Source organism: Dipodomys ordii, unplaced genomic scaffold, assembly GCF_000151885.1.
Source record: "Dipodomys ordii isolate 6190 unplaced genomic scaffold, Dord_2.0 Scaffold195, whole genome shotgun sequence".
Taxonomy (NCBI): domain Eukaryota; kingdom Metazoa; phylum Chordata; class Mammalia; order Rodentia; family Heteromyidae; genus Dipodomys; species Dipodomys ordii.
Genome location: NW_012267411.1, coordinates 2,224,265 through 2,240,603, shown reverse-complemented (window position 1 = coordinate 2,240,603; position 16,339 = coordinate 2,224,265). Strand labels below are relative to the sequence as shown.

At 35.8% G+C, this 16,339-nt stretch overlaps 1 protein-coding gene across 1 annotated transcript in view; it reads left to right on the top strand.

The window, feature by feature from the left end:
• Kmt2e (lysine (K)-specific methyltransferase 2E) overlaps positions 1-16,339 on the top strand; it is an 80,080-nt gene that overhangs the window by 25,085 nt on the left and 38,656 nt on the right. The window contains exons 4-6 of the mRNA XM_013034722.1: positions 8,143-8,257; positions 9,638-9,867; positions 12,814-12,894. Of these exons, the coding sequence (XP_012890176.1) occupies positions 8,143-8,257; positions 9,638-9,867; positions 12,814-12,894 (426 nt within the window). The remainder of the gene's footprint in view (positions 1-8,142; positions 8,258-9,637; positions 9,868-12,813; positions 12,895-16,339) is intronic.

The following is a 16,339-nucleotide window of genomic DNA, read 5'->3' as shown; positions in this document are numbered from 1 at the left end:
TAAGAATTTTGTGTGTGTGTGTGTGTGTGTGTGTTTGCTGTTGCTAGGGTTTGAACTCAAGGACTGGGTGATGTCTCTGAGCTTTTTATTTTTATTTTTAATTTTTAAGGTCCTGGGGCTTGAACTCAAGGCCTGGGTGCTGTCCCTGAGCTCTTTCATACAAGGCTAGTGCTGTACCACTTTGAGCCACAGCACCACTTCTGGTTTTCTGCTGGTTAGTTGGAGATAAGAATCTCACAAGGTTTTCTTCCTGGGCTGGCTTCAAACTGTGATCCTTAGATCTCAGCCTCGTGAGTAGCTAGGATTACAGATGTGAGCCTCCAACCCCCAACAACCCTCAGCTTTTTTGCTCAAGGCTATCTAGCACTTCCTGAATAGCTAGGATTACATGAGTTACCTGTACCTGGCAAGAAGTTTTTATATGTTTTTCTATGATTATCCACATTGTCCATAAATGTAAAGTAATATAAAAAGTAGGCTTCTTGTTTATAATTTTTTGTAGCCAACACTAACAGTTCAAAAGCATCATTACTATTTTTAATGTTTTTTATTGTGAAAATACCATACAAAGGGGTTAAAATACATGAGCAAGGTAATGAGTACATTTCTTATGAAGCATTGTTGCCTCCTCCTTTGTTTTTCTCCCCTATCATCTCTGCCCTCCCCCTCTCCCCCTGCCAAAGTTGTAAAGTTCATTTTTTGACATAGCATCTTGTACATCTCATTTGTGTCATTATTATAAGCATAGACTTGGAAAATGATTTCCTATAGGCTAGCATTAGGAAGAAGTATTCCTATTCTTAAGGAATCTGTAATAGTTGGAAGTCAGAATTGTAGACCAGAGTAGCTAAATAGCTGCATAATATACGTCATTTGTAAGCTTGAATTTTCCCTTTCTAAAACTGAAACATGATTACTAATAATGTATTTCTTTTAATACTTATTGCCACCAAATTTTTTATGCCTGGCAACACAGTGACTGCTAAATAGCTGTTGACGAAGAGTACTAAATAAAGTATTAAATAAAAATAAATAATTTCTTAGTTTTATTCTATCACTAATATACCAGTAAGCTCTTAAGCCACTTATTTATATTAGACATGATATCTTCATTTGCAAAAAGTAGTTTTAAATATACTTATATGCTTGCTTTCCTTACTGCAAATATCTGAGATTCTTTTTACCTTGTATACTTTGCTATAGTATGTGATATTCTTTCAATGTCACTAGAGCCATCTGCTGGCAGAATTTATTAATTTTTGGGTGTTTGGGTATTTTTAGTTAGAATTTGGACACTTGAAAGTATTAAAATATTTTGTGAATAATGAAATACTTTATTAAATTTTATTTTCCACTAGTACTTCATTTTTTTGGTTGTGATTTCTTCACACTTAACCAATCATCAAGAATAACTCTTAATCAATACTAACTCTTACAGTTAGTATTGATTTGCTTATTCTAATTTGGAAGTACATCATTGAAGTATGGTTTTGTTGTACTATTCAAAAAGCCCATCTTAAAGTACTGTCAATGTTATTTAGAACTGCTCTTGAAATTGAGCTGAGTTTTCATTTGTTTCACACTTACAGAATTTTTTTGTTTTGTTTTTGGTGCTTGTCTTGGGTCTTGAACCTAGGGCCTGGGCAGTGTCCTTGAGCATTTTTGCGCAAGGCTAGCACTCTACTACTTGAGCCAGGGCTCCATTCTGGCTTTGTGTATTCCTAGTGCTTAGAATTATATTTCTACATATTTCAATAATATAGAAATATTTATATAGAAATATATTTATATTTACATTTATATAGAAATATAGAAATTCTGTATAAACTCTGGGAGTAACATTGGACTGGTTGCATTGTTAAATACTGACAGTGGTTTGGGTGTGTAGCTCCGGCCCTGGGTTTAATCCCCAGCACAAAGCCAGTGATTCCTGATGCTAATGAAGTATTTCCTTTACTACACAGCAGAGTTATGGGATATAAACTACTTGCTCATTTTTTCTGCTACATAATATTAAATATAGAGATTGTCTTCAAGAAAAGTAGAACTCACAGTAAAGTCAATGTGGTAGAGAATAACAATAGGCATATTATATGGACTGTATTTATTGAACCTGTTAGTGAAAAGAAACTTTACTTCTAGATTTACTAGCTAAAAAGATGCTTTCTTAAATCAATGAGTGTGTTATAGAAATAACTGTATATAATAGATAGATAGATATAAATTAGTAATTGAACGTGTTATAGAAAAGATGTCTTTTATGGGTGGTAACTCCAGTACAAAGAATGTTATCTTTTCCTGGTCAGATGGACTTTAGAGTTAAGAATTTACTTGGGTTTTTTGTTTTTGTTTTTTTTTTTCCAGAGCTGAGGACTGAGCTCAGGGCTTTGCACTTAGCAGGCAAGTGCTCTTCCACTGAGCTCCTCAACCCCAAGAAGTCCTTTAGAGTGTGATTTTTCCCCATAATATAGAAGATATATGTACATATTTCTTTACCTACTTCATGTCAGTGTTTGATATATCTTCCAAAAGTATATGTGGGCTGGGCTCAGGTGGCTCATACCTGTTATTCTAGCTACTCAGGAGACTGAGGTATGAGGATCACTGTTTGAAGTCAGCCTGGGCAGGAAAGTCTTTGATACCCTCATCTCCAGTGAGCCACCAAAGGTCCAGAAGTAGAGCTGTGGCTCAAGTGGGAGAACACTAGCCTTGAGCACAAAAGTTCTGGGACAGAGCCCAAGGCCCTAAGTTTGAGCCCCATGACCTACCTGACCTCCCCCCAAAAAGTATATGTGAGTCATTTATACACTGTCAGCCTTCTTAAAATATCAGTAGAACATAGTCATTATACATATTTCCCAAAATATATTAACTGAAGGTAATAAACATCCATAATCTGGAGATGGTTTGTCATACGCACATTAGATGAAATCATACTGTATTCAATCATGTAATTTTTCCTTTAACAGTAAAATTTGAAAAGGTTTTTCAAACTCTGATTTCTTGGTATTCGAATCTCAAGATACATCATAATAAGTTTTGATCATCCATTGTTAAATATGTAAATTATTTTAGCCATAAATTGCAGTGGAAGCTATTTTGGCATAATGTTTTGAAGGTTTTGAATGTTACTCAGAATACATATGATATGGGATTACTAGGTCCAACAAGTACAAGTTACTTTTTAAGCTTCTGCTGTATGTTACAAGATTACATTCTTGAAAGCTTGTGTCTATTCAAAAGAAACTATCACATTGGCAGTTTGGGACATTTACTGTAGGAGGAAATAGACTTTCAGGATTTAAGCCTTGAAGGTATCACATGATGATAATGTGTAAAAATGTTCAAAATTGACTTTGCCCTCTGATTTTGTATAATACATTCTCATATCAACTTGGGCTATGTGTAAATTGCTACAAAAATAGTTATTTTGAAAAGTTGAAGTGCAATTTGTCTCCAAGACCACCCCACAGTTGATGATTTGTGTGGAACTCAGTCTATAGTTGTCCTTAGAGTTATGGCTTAGATTTACTTCAGCAAAAAATACAAAACCAAGTCAGCACAAGAGAAGAGGTACAGGGTTTCTCATGGAGTTGCGTACAAGCCACCTGTTTTCTTTATTAAAGAATTGTGAAAAACATGAAATACTGTCTACCTAGAGTGCTCTTTAGAGATTTGGTGCTTAAGGCCTTTATTGAGGCTAGCATTTGAGTACCATTTACCTGTTTCATTCAACATAAATCATATTGTCCATTCAGATAGTTGTAACCATTACCTTTGGGGAAAATTTCTTAGTGTAAGTGTTTAGTAGCCAAATTCCAAAAAAATGGCAAAAGAAAAGAAGACAGAGACAACCTTGCAAGCAAGTCTTCCTATTCTATGATAATTCTTTTCTGCAACATTGCTGTCGTAATTTAAGCTTTGTAAATGCCATTTTAAGAGATGAAAATTGATCAGATGCCAGTAGTAATATCATAGTGTTCAACTTAGTAAAGGAAGAAGTAATGCATTATAATTTGTTGAACACTTCTGTGCAAGGCAAGTACTTTATGTTTAATTTTATGTTGTGACCCAAATATCATGTCACAGATAGGATATGAAGGATTAATAAAAGTTAAATAATAAAAGTTAAATCAGCTCATTAAAGCCATAAATTATAAAGTTTCACAGCAGTGTGATGCTCTTGGTTTATTTTTTTTTTAATCATTTTAGGCATTTTCTCGCTGTGCTTTTCAAATACGTCTGCAGAAACAAAATGTGTAAAACTGAAAGAACAGCTTTCATTACATGAAAGTGAGGCGCTCAGAGCATTTTTACCCCTAATCCCACCAATTCCTCCATAGACACTCCTGAGGATTTTGAGGCCTTACTAACCACTTTGCTGTTAAGAAAAAGAAAAAGTGTTTTCTGTTTAATTAACTGTAGTAGGCAAGTTGCGTGGAATTGAGTATTTAATAAGGTAAAGTTTAAAAATTGTAACTTAGGTCGATGCAACATTTAATTCTGGATATTTTATAATTTTCTCAGTTTCTTCTCCCATGCATTTTCTTTTTAAAAATTTAGTTTCTGATTATAAAAGGTATGTTTGTTATAGAAAATAAGTGTCTATTTCCCTGTTTGTTTTGGCATTTAAAATCACATTTAGGGGTCAGCAAAATTTTTCAGTAAAGGACCGGAAAGCATTTAAGACTTGGGTTTCTGTCGTAACTACCCAGATCTTCTGAAGTAACTAGAAAAAAGACAGTATGTAAATGAGCACGACTTTGTTCCAGTAACTTCATTTACAGATTCAGGCAGCACCTGGATTCAGCTCAGCGAGCTGCTTGTTTAGAGAAAGTGAATACTGATAAAGTATGTTTTTCCCCCCTCAATAATCAGTTCTAAGCCAGTTTTGAGCTAATCAGTTCTGAGCTGGTAGCTCATACCTGTAATCCTAGCTACTCAGGAGACTGAGATCTGAAGAGCACAGTTCAAAGCCAGCCTGGTCAGGGAAGTCTATGAGATTCTTATCTCCAATTAACTGCCAATTATTTACCACTTCCGTAAGTGGTGCTGTGGCTCAGAGCACTAGCCTTGAGATAAAGAGCTCAGGGACAGTGCCCAGTCCCTGAGTTCAAGCTCCACGACTGACAAAAAAAGTTTTTTTAAAAAAAATCAGTTCTGTTTTTCTTTGATATCATCGGCTTGAGTAAGTACAGTTGAGTAGCTCTTATCCAAAATGCTTGCGACAAGAAGTGTTATAGATTTCATATTTTGCAGGGGCTAAAGGGGATATTTTCACAGACTTCCAACTGAGCATCCCTAATCCAACAACCATGCTTTAAATCCTGGATTTAGAGCACTGATAGAACACTCAAATTGTTTAGATTTTTAAGCATTTTAAAATTTTGGATTAGGGATGCCTCAACCTATATAATACTATTTCAGTGATATGGCTTTGTTTAATGTAGCAACTATAGACATTTCAAATCAGTCATTAAGTAATATCTGTTGAGGGCTTGTTATAAATCATGTGTTTAGGGACATATCTTCAGTATCTAAAATCTTGTATTCAAATGCTGTTTTTCTCTCCTAAAGTGGAAAAACATCACTTTTATTATGTGGACCCCATTATCTTCTGGATCTAATCCATTTCATGTATTTTCAAAGTCTTTGCTCTTTGCTTTGGCCCACGTTATCCCATTTTTTCACCTTTAGTTTATCTATTAAATTGCAATCACATACACTTACAACAAATTTCCTGCCCGCTTTTATTATTCTAGGGTAGCATATTTCAAAGTTATATTCATTGTTAGTCTACAGAACATCACTATACTTGTCTGTATTGTCAAAGTAGTCTTACTCTATTTAGATTTCTCAGCATTTGATGTAAATATAGAAAGGTTATTTGTACTAGCACATTAAACTGGCTGACCTGTGCCTGCCTGCCTGCTCCCTGCCTCCCTCTCTCCTTCCCTCCGTCTTTCTCTTTCTCCCCTCCCTCTATCCCTCCTTTCCTTTTCTCTTTCCCTGGCTTAATTAAGTCCACTATAAATAGTGGGAGTTGCTCAAATCAATTTCAGCCCCTCTTCTCTTTAAATAGCTGATTTTTAGTTTTGGTGTTTTTTTTTTAAATCAGTTGTGACAGCCTGGGTGCTGTCCCTGAGCTCTTCAGCTCAAGGCGAGTACTCTACCACTTGAGCCACTTCTGGCTATTTCTGCTTATGTGGTGCTGAGGAATCAAACCCAGGGCCTCATGCATGCAAGGCAAGCACGATACCACTGAGTCGCCTTCCCAGCCCCTTTTTTTCTGGTTTTAAATGCCATTTTGAGCTTGTTATCCTCGTCTTAGCCTTTTAAGAAAATTCTTAAAATATAAATATGTTAGCCAATTTTTAAAAACAATTGTTAAGATTTGTTTTTTTGTGCCTGTACTGGGGCTTGAACTCAAGACCAGGGAGCTGTCTTATAACATTTTTGCTCAAGATTAGTGCTCTGCCACTTGAGTGACATCTCCACTTTCAGCTTCTTGGTAGTTAATTAGAAATAAGCGTATCTTTGACTTTCCTGCCGAAGCTGGCTCCAAACTACAATCCAAAGATCTCAACCTCCTAAGTAGCTAGGATTACGGCATGAGCTACTGGTGCTTACAGTTAACTTACTTTTCAAAATTACTTTTAATAAATACAAGCATTAGGCATGAGGATCTTAATAGATATTCCTATTTTTATGCATAGCCCATTTATCAGTATTGCATCTTAAATTTGAACCAGGAAATTTTAGAAGTGTATCAATCTTATCTATATATGTATATGTAGAGAGAGAGACATTATCATTAAGCATATATGCTTGAACTTACCTATATTGCACTGAAAATTTGATTTTACTCCTAACCATTAGCTACTCTGGAATATCAAAGTTATGCCCATACTCTTTAGTAACATAGTTCGATGAAAATCCATGATAAATCTTTCTACTTTGACCATGATTCATAAGTGTTGCTCTAAAAATATCACTGTAGATTGCTAAAACTGCTTCTTCCCATGTAATTTTTAAAGAATTTTAAAAGATTGATTTTTTCCCCCCTTCCTTTTAAAATTCTGCTGGGTTGAATTCGGTCCTCACAAATACAGGCAAGCCCCTAGTGATACTTGTTTGTGCTGCTACTGGGGCTTGAACTCAGGGCCTGTGTGCTCCCTTTTGCTCAAGCCTGGTGCTGTTCCACTTGAGTCATGGCTCTACTTCTGACTTTTGGTGGTTTATTGGAGATGTGTCTCATGAACTTTATTGCTTGGTGTGGCTTTGGATTGTGATCTAGGAAAATTGTTAAATAAGTTAAAGTATATTTACAAAATGAAATAAATTACTACTAAGAATATGTTACATGTAAACATTCAAAAATGATAGATGTTTATATACATTGTAGTATATAGTCAGGGTTTAAAAATATTGTGAAGGTGTATTTTTTGCATACAAATAAAATTTAGAGTAGGATAACCTGGCATTGATGTGGGAATGTTTTGGTGTTGGATGATCTTTTGCTTTCTTATGTATTCTTGTGTTTAAATTTTATATGTGAGTATGTATTAATTTCAAAACTAAGAAACATTTCACAGCATAGACATTAGGTGAGTATTAGTTTTCAGACTATTCAGAATTTGTTAGAAATTTGTACCCTATATCACTGGGTATAATATATAAAGGTTAGTCTCTAGGAAAATTATATTAAAATGCTTTTATTATCTTTAAGTAGCTGTATACAGGTTTTGCCATTCAGCAAAGCAATTTATATGCATTGTGATTGATGACACTCCTTTGAATATTCTCACCCATCCCTCCCAGCCCAGCCCTTCCCTCAGAAATTTTGTAGGATATGCTTTGTATTTTGACTGTATTCTTCCCCTCTTTTCTTCATTTGTCTACTGGAAAATTACATTTGAACTTGGAATAGGAATAAGACAATTTACTTATTAAACAAAAAGTTTTTTATGATACAGAATCCAGATAAGATATTCATTGTCCACAATCTACTATAATAAATGCACATCATATTTTTATTGTTAATGTATTAATATAAGTACTTAATAATTTAAAATTTATTTTAAAAAGCAATAACTGATGATTAAAATGGAATTCTCATTGATGGAACTTTTTCCTCCCCAGACCAGAATCCGTAGAAGCTAGCCCTGTGGTAGTTGAGAAATCCAACAGTTATCCCCACCAATTATATACCAGCAGCTCACATCATTCACACAGTTACATTGGTTTGCCCTATGCGGTAAGTGTCAAACATTTCTCTGGAAGGATTTTTTTTTTTAAGGTTAGCGGTTTAAATAAAGTATGTGTGGAATTGTGCTTAAAACTGGATATTTAAAAAGCACAATTATTTCATATCTTAACAGTTGGGCATATAATTTATAGTTTAAATAACCATATTGTTAAAGGATTACAATTCTACAAGAGACATTCTCCAGAGGTTTGTTTTGCAATTTATTTAATTTGGGGGGGGAGGGTGCTGGTCATAGGGCTGGAACTCAGAGCGTGGGTGCTGTCCCCTTCTTTTGCTCAAGGCTAGCGCTCTGCCACTTGAGCCACAGCTCTACTACCAACTTTTTTGTCGGTGTAGTGGATATAAGAGTCACAGATTTTGCTGAGTTGGTTTTAAACTGTGATCCTCAGATCTCAGCCATCTGAGTAGCTAGGATTACAAGCAGGCATGAGCCACTGGCGCCTAACTGATGTTATACTATTTTTTGTCCTCAATAAAAAGACTGGATGTTCTGTCTACTTTAATTTTAAGTTATGTAGTAATGTATAGTAAGTATATAGTTCTTTATTAAGTGTTTAACTATATGCCAGGCTTTAAGTGTCTTCACATATTGTATCTCATTTAATCTTTGAAAACAACTTCATAATTTTCATCCATTTCATAGCTGAGAATATGAAAGCTTGTCTAAATTAATTTTAAAGAAAAGATTTCATATTATATAGCCTACAATGATATCCTCTGTTGTTTTTATTAACTTTTAGACTATATTCTTGAGTATTTTTATTTTGTTTTTTACCTTTTATTTTCACATCATGCTCCTGTATCATCTTTTTTTATTTTTTGGTGCCAATACTGGGGCTTGAACTGGTGGTTTGGGAGCTGTCTCTTAGCTTTTTTGCTCAAAGCTAGTCCTCTACCACTTGAGCCAGAGTTCCACTTCTGGCTTGCTCCCTGCCTCCTTCCCCCTCCGCCCAACTCCCGCAATTAATTGGAGATGACAGTTTCATGGACTTCTCTGCCTGGGCTGGCTTTGAACTGAGATCCTCAGATCTCAGCCTCCTAAGTAGCTAGGACTACAGGAATGAGTTACCAGCACTTTGCCTCCTATTTAATCTTGAAAGTGAACCTTTTAAGTAAAGACTGTAAAGGTAGTTTCTGATTTGGAGGGAAGGGAGAATTGACATTGACCACCTCTATCTTATTGGTAATTATTTTTTCACTTAACACTGGTTTAATAATATGGTTTTGTCAAGTCATTATTTTAAAGATGTTAAAGAAGAAATAGGCTAGTATCATGTTTTAAATATTGAGATTAAGGGTGCATTTTATTAAAATGCTTAGGTAATGTCAGAAATTAACATAGTACTGTTTTTGTGTTCCATTATCCAGGACCATAACTATGGTGCTCGTCCTCCTCCAACACCTCCAGCTTCCCCTCCTCCATCAGTTCTTATTAGCAAAAATGAAGTAGGCATATTTACCACTCCTAATTTTGATGAAACTTCCAGTGCTACTACAATCAGCACATCTGAGGATGGAAGTTATGGTACTGATGTGACAAGGTGCATATGTGGTTTTACACATGATGATGGATACATGATCTGTTGTGACAAATGCAGGTAAAATATTTTGCACCATTAATTTTTTTAATGCTTCTAATCTTGATAATTTAAAAAAGATAGCATCATTTTTAAAGGAATTAATTACTTTTTAAGTGGGACTTCTATTGATGTAATCTGGTTCTTAAAAAACACCTGATTAAAAAAAGCTATCTAAGAGTTTATCAGAACTCTGCAGTGTGAAGTGAGTAATAGTACCGAACTATATGTGCAATCATCCCTCTTTGCATTTAGTTCAGCAGTAATACAAGTATGTATGTATATGTATATATATATATATATATAAACACACACACATATATATATGTAGTAATAGAAAATATATAAAATTGAGTCCTTTTATTTCTTTTAGCATTATTTGTGTGGTGTAATCAACTGTGATTTTCCAGTTTGGGGGAAGTAAACATTTGATTGATGTTTGTTTGACCTGACTTTCTTACCTCCTTTTGACTTGAACCTTGCAGCACTCTGGAGTCTTCTAGAACCAGAACCACAGTCTCCCCTCCCCCAACCCTGGTTCAACCACCAAGAAAGGCCTCCTCCCCTAGAGAAGGTGTGATTGGGACAGAAAGTGGGGTTCTTTCTCTCTCTCTCTCTCCCTCTCTCTCTCCTCCTCTCTCCGTCTTTCCTTTTCTCTTTTCATCTGTTTATTGTGTGGAGGGGTGGGGAGGAGAGGGAGCACTAGGTTTTCAACCTTAAAAGTTACTGAGTCAAGCCCTTGCCAAGGGGGGGGAGATGAGAATAAGTAAGCAGCACACAGGCAAAAATGTCTGGTGGCTTTGCGTAATTTCCTGGGTCTAGTCCTTATGGCATAGCATAGCCCATCAATTCATCTGAAGTAGTAAGGCTTATATCCTTCTATATTTGAATGTAAGTATAAAAATAAATCTACTGTGGTACTGTTCAAGTTTAAAAATAAATTCTTAATACCTGTGATATATATCATGACAATGAGTAATTACCTCCAAATGTATTCAGGAGGTAAAATTGAAACCTAAAAGAGAACTTCAGTGACATTATTTTTCTTACATTAGAAATGGTCATTTCTTATTATAGCCAATTGTCTAAATATAAGAGCTTTCTTTTAACTGATCAAATGTGATTAATTATGTACCATTTGGCAAATGTTTTAACTAAATGCATAATCATAAGGAATGTTTTTCTTTTGATCCAGTTATAAGAATTTATATATAATATATAGTTGTCTCTATTAGAGAATGGTGAAATTGTCTTTAGGAATTTTTTAGATCCATATGATTATATCCATTCTGATTTAAAGGAACATTTGTAGTCTTGGAATTATTCAAGGTATTTGCTTCTCAGTGACTATTCCTGTTAGCATTTTCTCAATGTCTATTGCCTTCTTCTATATTTCTGTTGTTCAATCTTTCTTCTTCCTTAATTTACCTTGCCTCTTTATATTTTTTCAATCTTCCTACTGCGCATACTCCTCCAATAGCGACATCTATAAATTGATCATTTATTTTCTATTTTTTCTCCTATTGTCTGCATGACATTATTTCCCCTTACATTGCACATTATTCTAATACGTGTTGTTTTCTCTGTCTTTTTTTATTTTTGCACTTTAAAATGTTTTTTCTATTACATACTTCCACATCCTCTGAGTTCTTGTCCCAGCATTCTCAATTGAGAAGTGAAGAACAGCATATTTGCACCTTAGTAGTATTATATTAGAAGTGGTTAGTTATGTAAGGAATAGCTAACACTTTTGGAAACAAGCATATGTATCAATTTTAGACAGTTGACATTTGGGCAATAAAATGCAAAAATAAGGAGCTGGGCACCGGTGGTTCACACATGTAATCCTAGCTACTCAGAAGGCTAAGATCTGGAGGATTGCAACCAATCAAGAAAAGTCTTCAAGACTCCATCTCCAAAATAACCAGAACAAAGCCGGGTTGGAGGTATGGCTCAAGTGGTAGAACACCAGCTCAACAATAAGCCAAGGAAATTTGAGGCCTGGAGTTGAAACCCTGGTACTGCCCTTCCCCTCCCCTTGAAAAAGTAATAATTACAAATTCGGAAGTTTCCATGTGTTCCATTAAAAGTAATTAGGTTTAGCCAGGTGCCAGTAGCTCATGCCTATAATCCCTAAACTACTCATGAGGCTGAGATCTGAGAATTGGGGTTTGAACCAGACCAGACAGGAAAGTCTGTGAAACTCTTCTCTCCAATTAACCACCAAAAAAGACTTGGAAGAGGAGCTGTGGCTCAAGTTGTAGAGTGCTAGCCTTGAATACAAAAGCTCAGGGACAGTACACAGGCCCTGAGTTTAAGACCCAGGACTGGCACCAAAAAAAAAGTAATTAGGTTTAATTTGGTTCCCATGGAATGCCTCTTGTATTCAATGACTGCCATTTTTATAGTTCTGTCCTTTTTAAACTCTGAAATGTAGAAAAAGCCTCATAAGTCTTTCCATTGCTTTTCTTAGTGGTTTTCATTTAATTCTGTATGCCTCCAAAATTGTCAAATGTTCACAGAGAAAGCAACCAGCTTTATCCTTCCTGATTTCACAAAATGAACAGTCCTTTTCGTATACATTGGCCACCTTCTGATATCTGTGAATTGAAAAATCCTGAAATGGTAACCTTTTCCTCCTGTTTCACAAAATGAGGTTCTGTTTATGTCCATTATTCTCCAGAGTGTTTTTCCCATAAACTCCATGTATATGGATATATTCTGGTTTCTAATAATACCACCTTTACCTTTTACATTTAAGATCTTTGTTTTAGAGGTTTATTTTATATTTGCCCTCTTGTTTGTATATCTAAAAATTGTATCTTCCTAAGGACCTATGTTATAGCACATTTTCGAGTGCTAAGCTCAAAGTAGGAGCTTATTAAGCAATAATTAAATGGAGTGCCAATTTTTAATTTAAGGATGGTTTTAATGTTTTATGTGTTCTGTTGTTTTTTGCTTTTCAAGCGTTTGGCAACATATTGACTGCATGGGGATTGACAGGCAGCATATTCCTGATACATACCTATGTGAACGTTGTCAGCCTAGGTAAGTTGACCATAGCTGATAAGATTGCTAGTGATTTTACTGGAAAAATGAACAGAGATTTATGATTCTAGATGTAATTAACATTTACATTTTCTTTTTTTTAGTATTGTTGTATTCTGACATCTGTGAAATCAGAAAGAACTTTTCATTAACAGTGTGTCATGACTTACTTTGTTAGGGATTTTATTAGTAATCCATTAAAAGTGCATTTTCTAAGTGTTGGGGCATCATTTTTTTTCGTTGAAACACACCATCCATGTTAAAGTTATTAAAACTCTCCCCTATATACAGAATTTAGTATGTCTGTCATTCCTCTTACAGTATATGAAGTTTTTTATTACCTCAATTTTTTGTTTAAAACCTTTTTTTTTTATGTGGTACTGTGGTTTAAACTGAGGGCCTTGTGTTAGCTAGGCAGGCACTACACCACTTGAGTCACACCTTTAGCCCATTTATTTTTGTTATTTTTCAAATAGGGTCTCAGTTTCTTTGTTTAGGGTAGATTTTTCTATTTATCTTTCCCACGTAGCTGAGATCACAGGCATGCACCACTGCTCCCAGCATTTTTGTGGTTGAAATCAGGTCTTACATTTTGTTCTGGCTGGTTTCAAACCATAATCCTCCCAGTCTCTGCTTCCTGGGTAGCTAGGGTACATGGAAGTTTATAACATATCTAAAAGTATAAAAGCAGTCAGGCGCTGGTGGCTCATGCATATAATCCTAGTTACTCAGGAGGACGAGATCTGAGGATCATGGTGCAAAACCAGCCTGGGCAGAAAAGTCTGTGAGACTCTTATCTCCAATTAACCACCAGAAAACCAGAAGTGGTGCTGTGGCTCAAAGTGGAAGAGCACTAGCCTGGAGTGGAAAAAGCTCAGGGACAGTACCCAGGCCCGGAGTTCAAGCCCTGCAGCTGACCCCCACCACCCCCTCAAAAAAGAAGCATAATGAATTCAAGGTCTATCTACCTGTTTGAATAATTACTAAAAGTTACATTTTTGTCTGATTACTTTTAAATATAAAATATCTGAGTTTATAGCTGAATTGCATTTCAGATTAAGGAATTAAAGTTTTTACTTTGCATCTGTATATTTTTATTATTATTATTTTTTGGTCAGTCTGGGCCTGGGCGTTGTCCCTCAGCTCTTCAGCTCAAAGCTGGCGCTCTACCACTGGAGCAATAGTACCACTACAGTTTTCTGAGTGGATTATTGGAGATAAGAATTTCATGAGGCTGGGAAGGTGGCTCAGTTGTAGAGCGCTTGTCTTGCATGCATGAGGCCCTGGGTTCGAATCCTCAGCACAACATAAGCAAAAAGAAAAAAAGCAGGAAGTGGCACTGTGGCTCAAGTGGTAGAGCACTAGCCTTGAGCTGAAGAACTGAGGGCAGCACCCAGGCCCAGAGTTCAGGCCCCATGACTGGACCCAAGAAAAAATTTAAAAAAGTCTCATGGACTTTTCCTGCCCAGGCTGGCTTTTAACCTTGATCCTCAGATCTCAGCCTCCTGAGTAGCTAGGAATCCAGGTGTGAGCCACTGGGGCCGGGCATTGCATCTGTACATTTTTAACATTGGATCTACATTTTATTCAAGTTCTCATCAAGACGAGTGATGCAATTACAATTTCTCAAAATTACTAGTTTGCTTAATCTGAGATACAGTAATCTCAGAATACTACCACCCACCTCTCCAACATTAATATGATAGATAAAGCAGTTTAGGACTTTCTTCCCCTTGAGAGACAGTCCATAGTATATAGAATCAATTAATTGTACTTAAAAGTTCCTTGAGAGATTTCACTATGTGGTTATTACACAAACTGGATATATGCTTATGGTGTTGAAATTAATTTTATTTTTCTAGGTTAAGCTTTATATAGTTTCACATACAGCTGCATAATAATGTAGAGATTTTGTCTACCTTGGCTTCCCCTTATGAAACTTTTAATATAATATTAAGTTTTCCATATTGGTACAGTCAAGAAGTTAAGGTATAGAACATTTCCATAAATGCAATAACACCCTCATGCTGCCTTTTAAAGTAAAAGTGTGCATTTTATTCATTCCATCAGCTGAAAATTGTCCAATTGTATGAACACAGTATTGTTCAAAAAAAGTCACACTTTACAAAATAAAATACAAATGCCTTTTTTAATAAGACTTAAAGTAGTGAAAGTGGCAATGAGACAGATTTTAGGTCATGCTGCCTTTTTTATTTCCCTCTCACCTCTTTTCTCTGATTTTTGGTACTTACTACACTTTGGTACTCATATAATTTTGTCATTTTAAAACCATTACATAAATAGAATCATGTAGTATATGATCCAGTAAGTAAACTACTAGGACTGGCATTTTTACTTATCATATTCCCTGGGTGCCTTACAATTTGTTGGATGTCTGTTTTGTTCTTGGCTGAATAGTGTCACATGTACCATGGCTTTTTAAGCTACTTATCTGTGGAAGGATATTTGGTTTGTTTCTTTTTTTTTAGCTACTACAAAGGAAGGTGCTATGAACATTCTTGTAAATGTTTTTTTGGTCTTCTGGGATTCATTATCCAAAGTGTGATAGCTCAGTCTTATGAGAGTTGTCAACCTTTTTTCCAAAATAGATATGCCGTTTTACATTCTTACCAAAAACATATGAGTAATCCAGTTTTTAAAGAATTGCTGGAGCTGGTTTTGGTGATGTGTACCAGTCATAAGGGATGCAGATTTAGGAACATCAAGATTCTAGACCTACCTGGGCAAAGGTAGCAAGAGTTTGTATCTGAAAAGCTAAAATGGATTAGAGCTTTTCTCAAATGTTGAGCATTGCAAGGCCTTAAGTTCAATCCCCAGTACTTTTATAATTATATACTTTATAATTATGTAAGTAGTAGTGAACAAGGTATATCTGAATAAGTATACCTTCCATTTTCCTTTTACTCTGGAAGTAACATTTAAAAAATTGTTTTTCCACTGGGTACGTTTGGCTCATGCCTGTAATCCTAGCTACTCAGGAGGCTGAGATCTGAGGAACACGGTTCAAAGCAAGCCCTGGAGGAAAGACTCTTACCTCCAGTTAACTACTAGAAAACCGGAAGTGGCGCTGTGGCTTAGGTGGTACAGCGCCCAGGCCTGAGTTCAAGCCCCACGACTGACCTCTCCTCTCCCCCTCCAAAAAAATTTTTTTGTTTCCTCCTGTTGCTTGGTTTATTATATGCAAATACATGCCCTATGTTTTATCCTCCTTAGGTAAGCAGAAACATTTTTTTTTCTGCCTCTTCTTTTTTTTTTTAAAATTTTATTTTATTTTATTTGTGAACATACTGTACAGAGGGGTTACAATTGCATGGGCAGGATAATGCGTACATTTCTTACCAAGCATTGCAGCCCCCTCTTCCCATCCCTTCCCAGCCTCCCCCCTCCCCCCATCCCAATCCTTCTCCTTCCCCCCCCCCCCCAC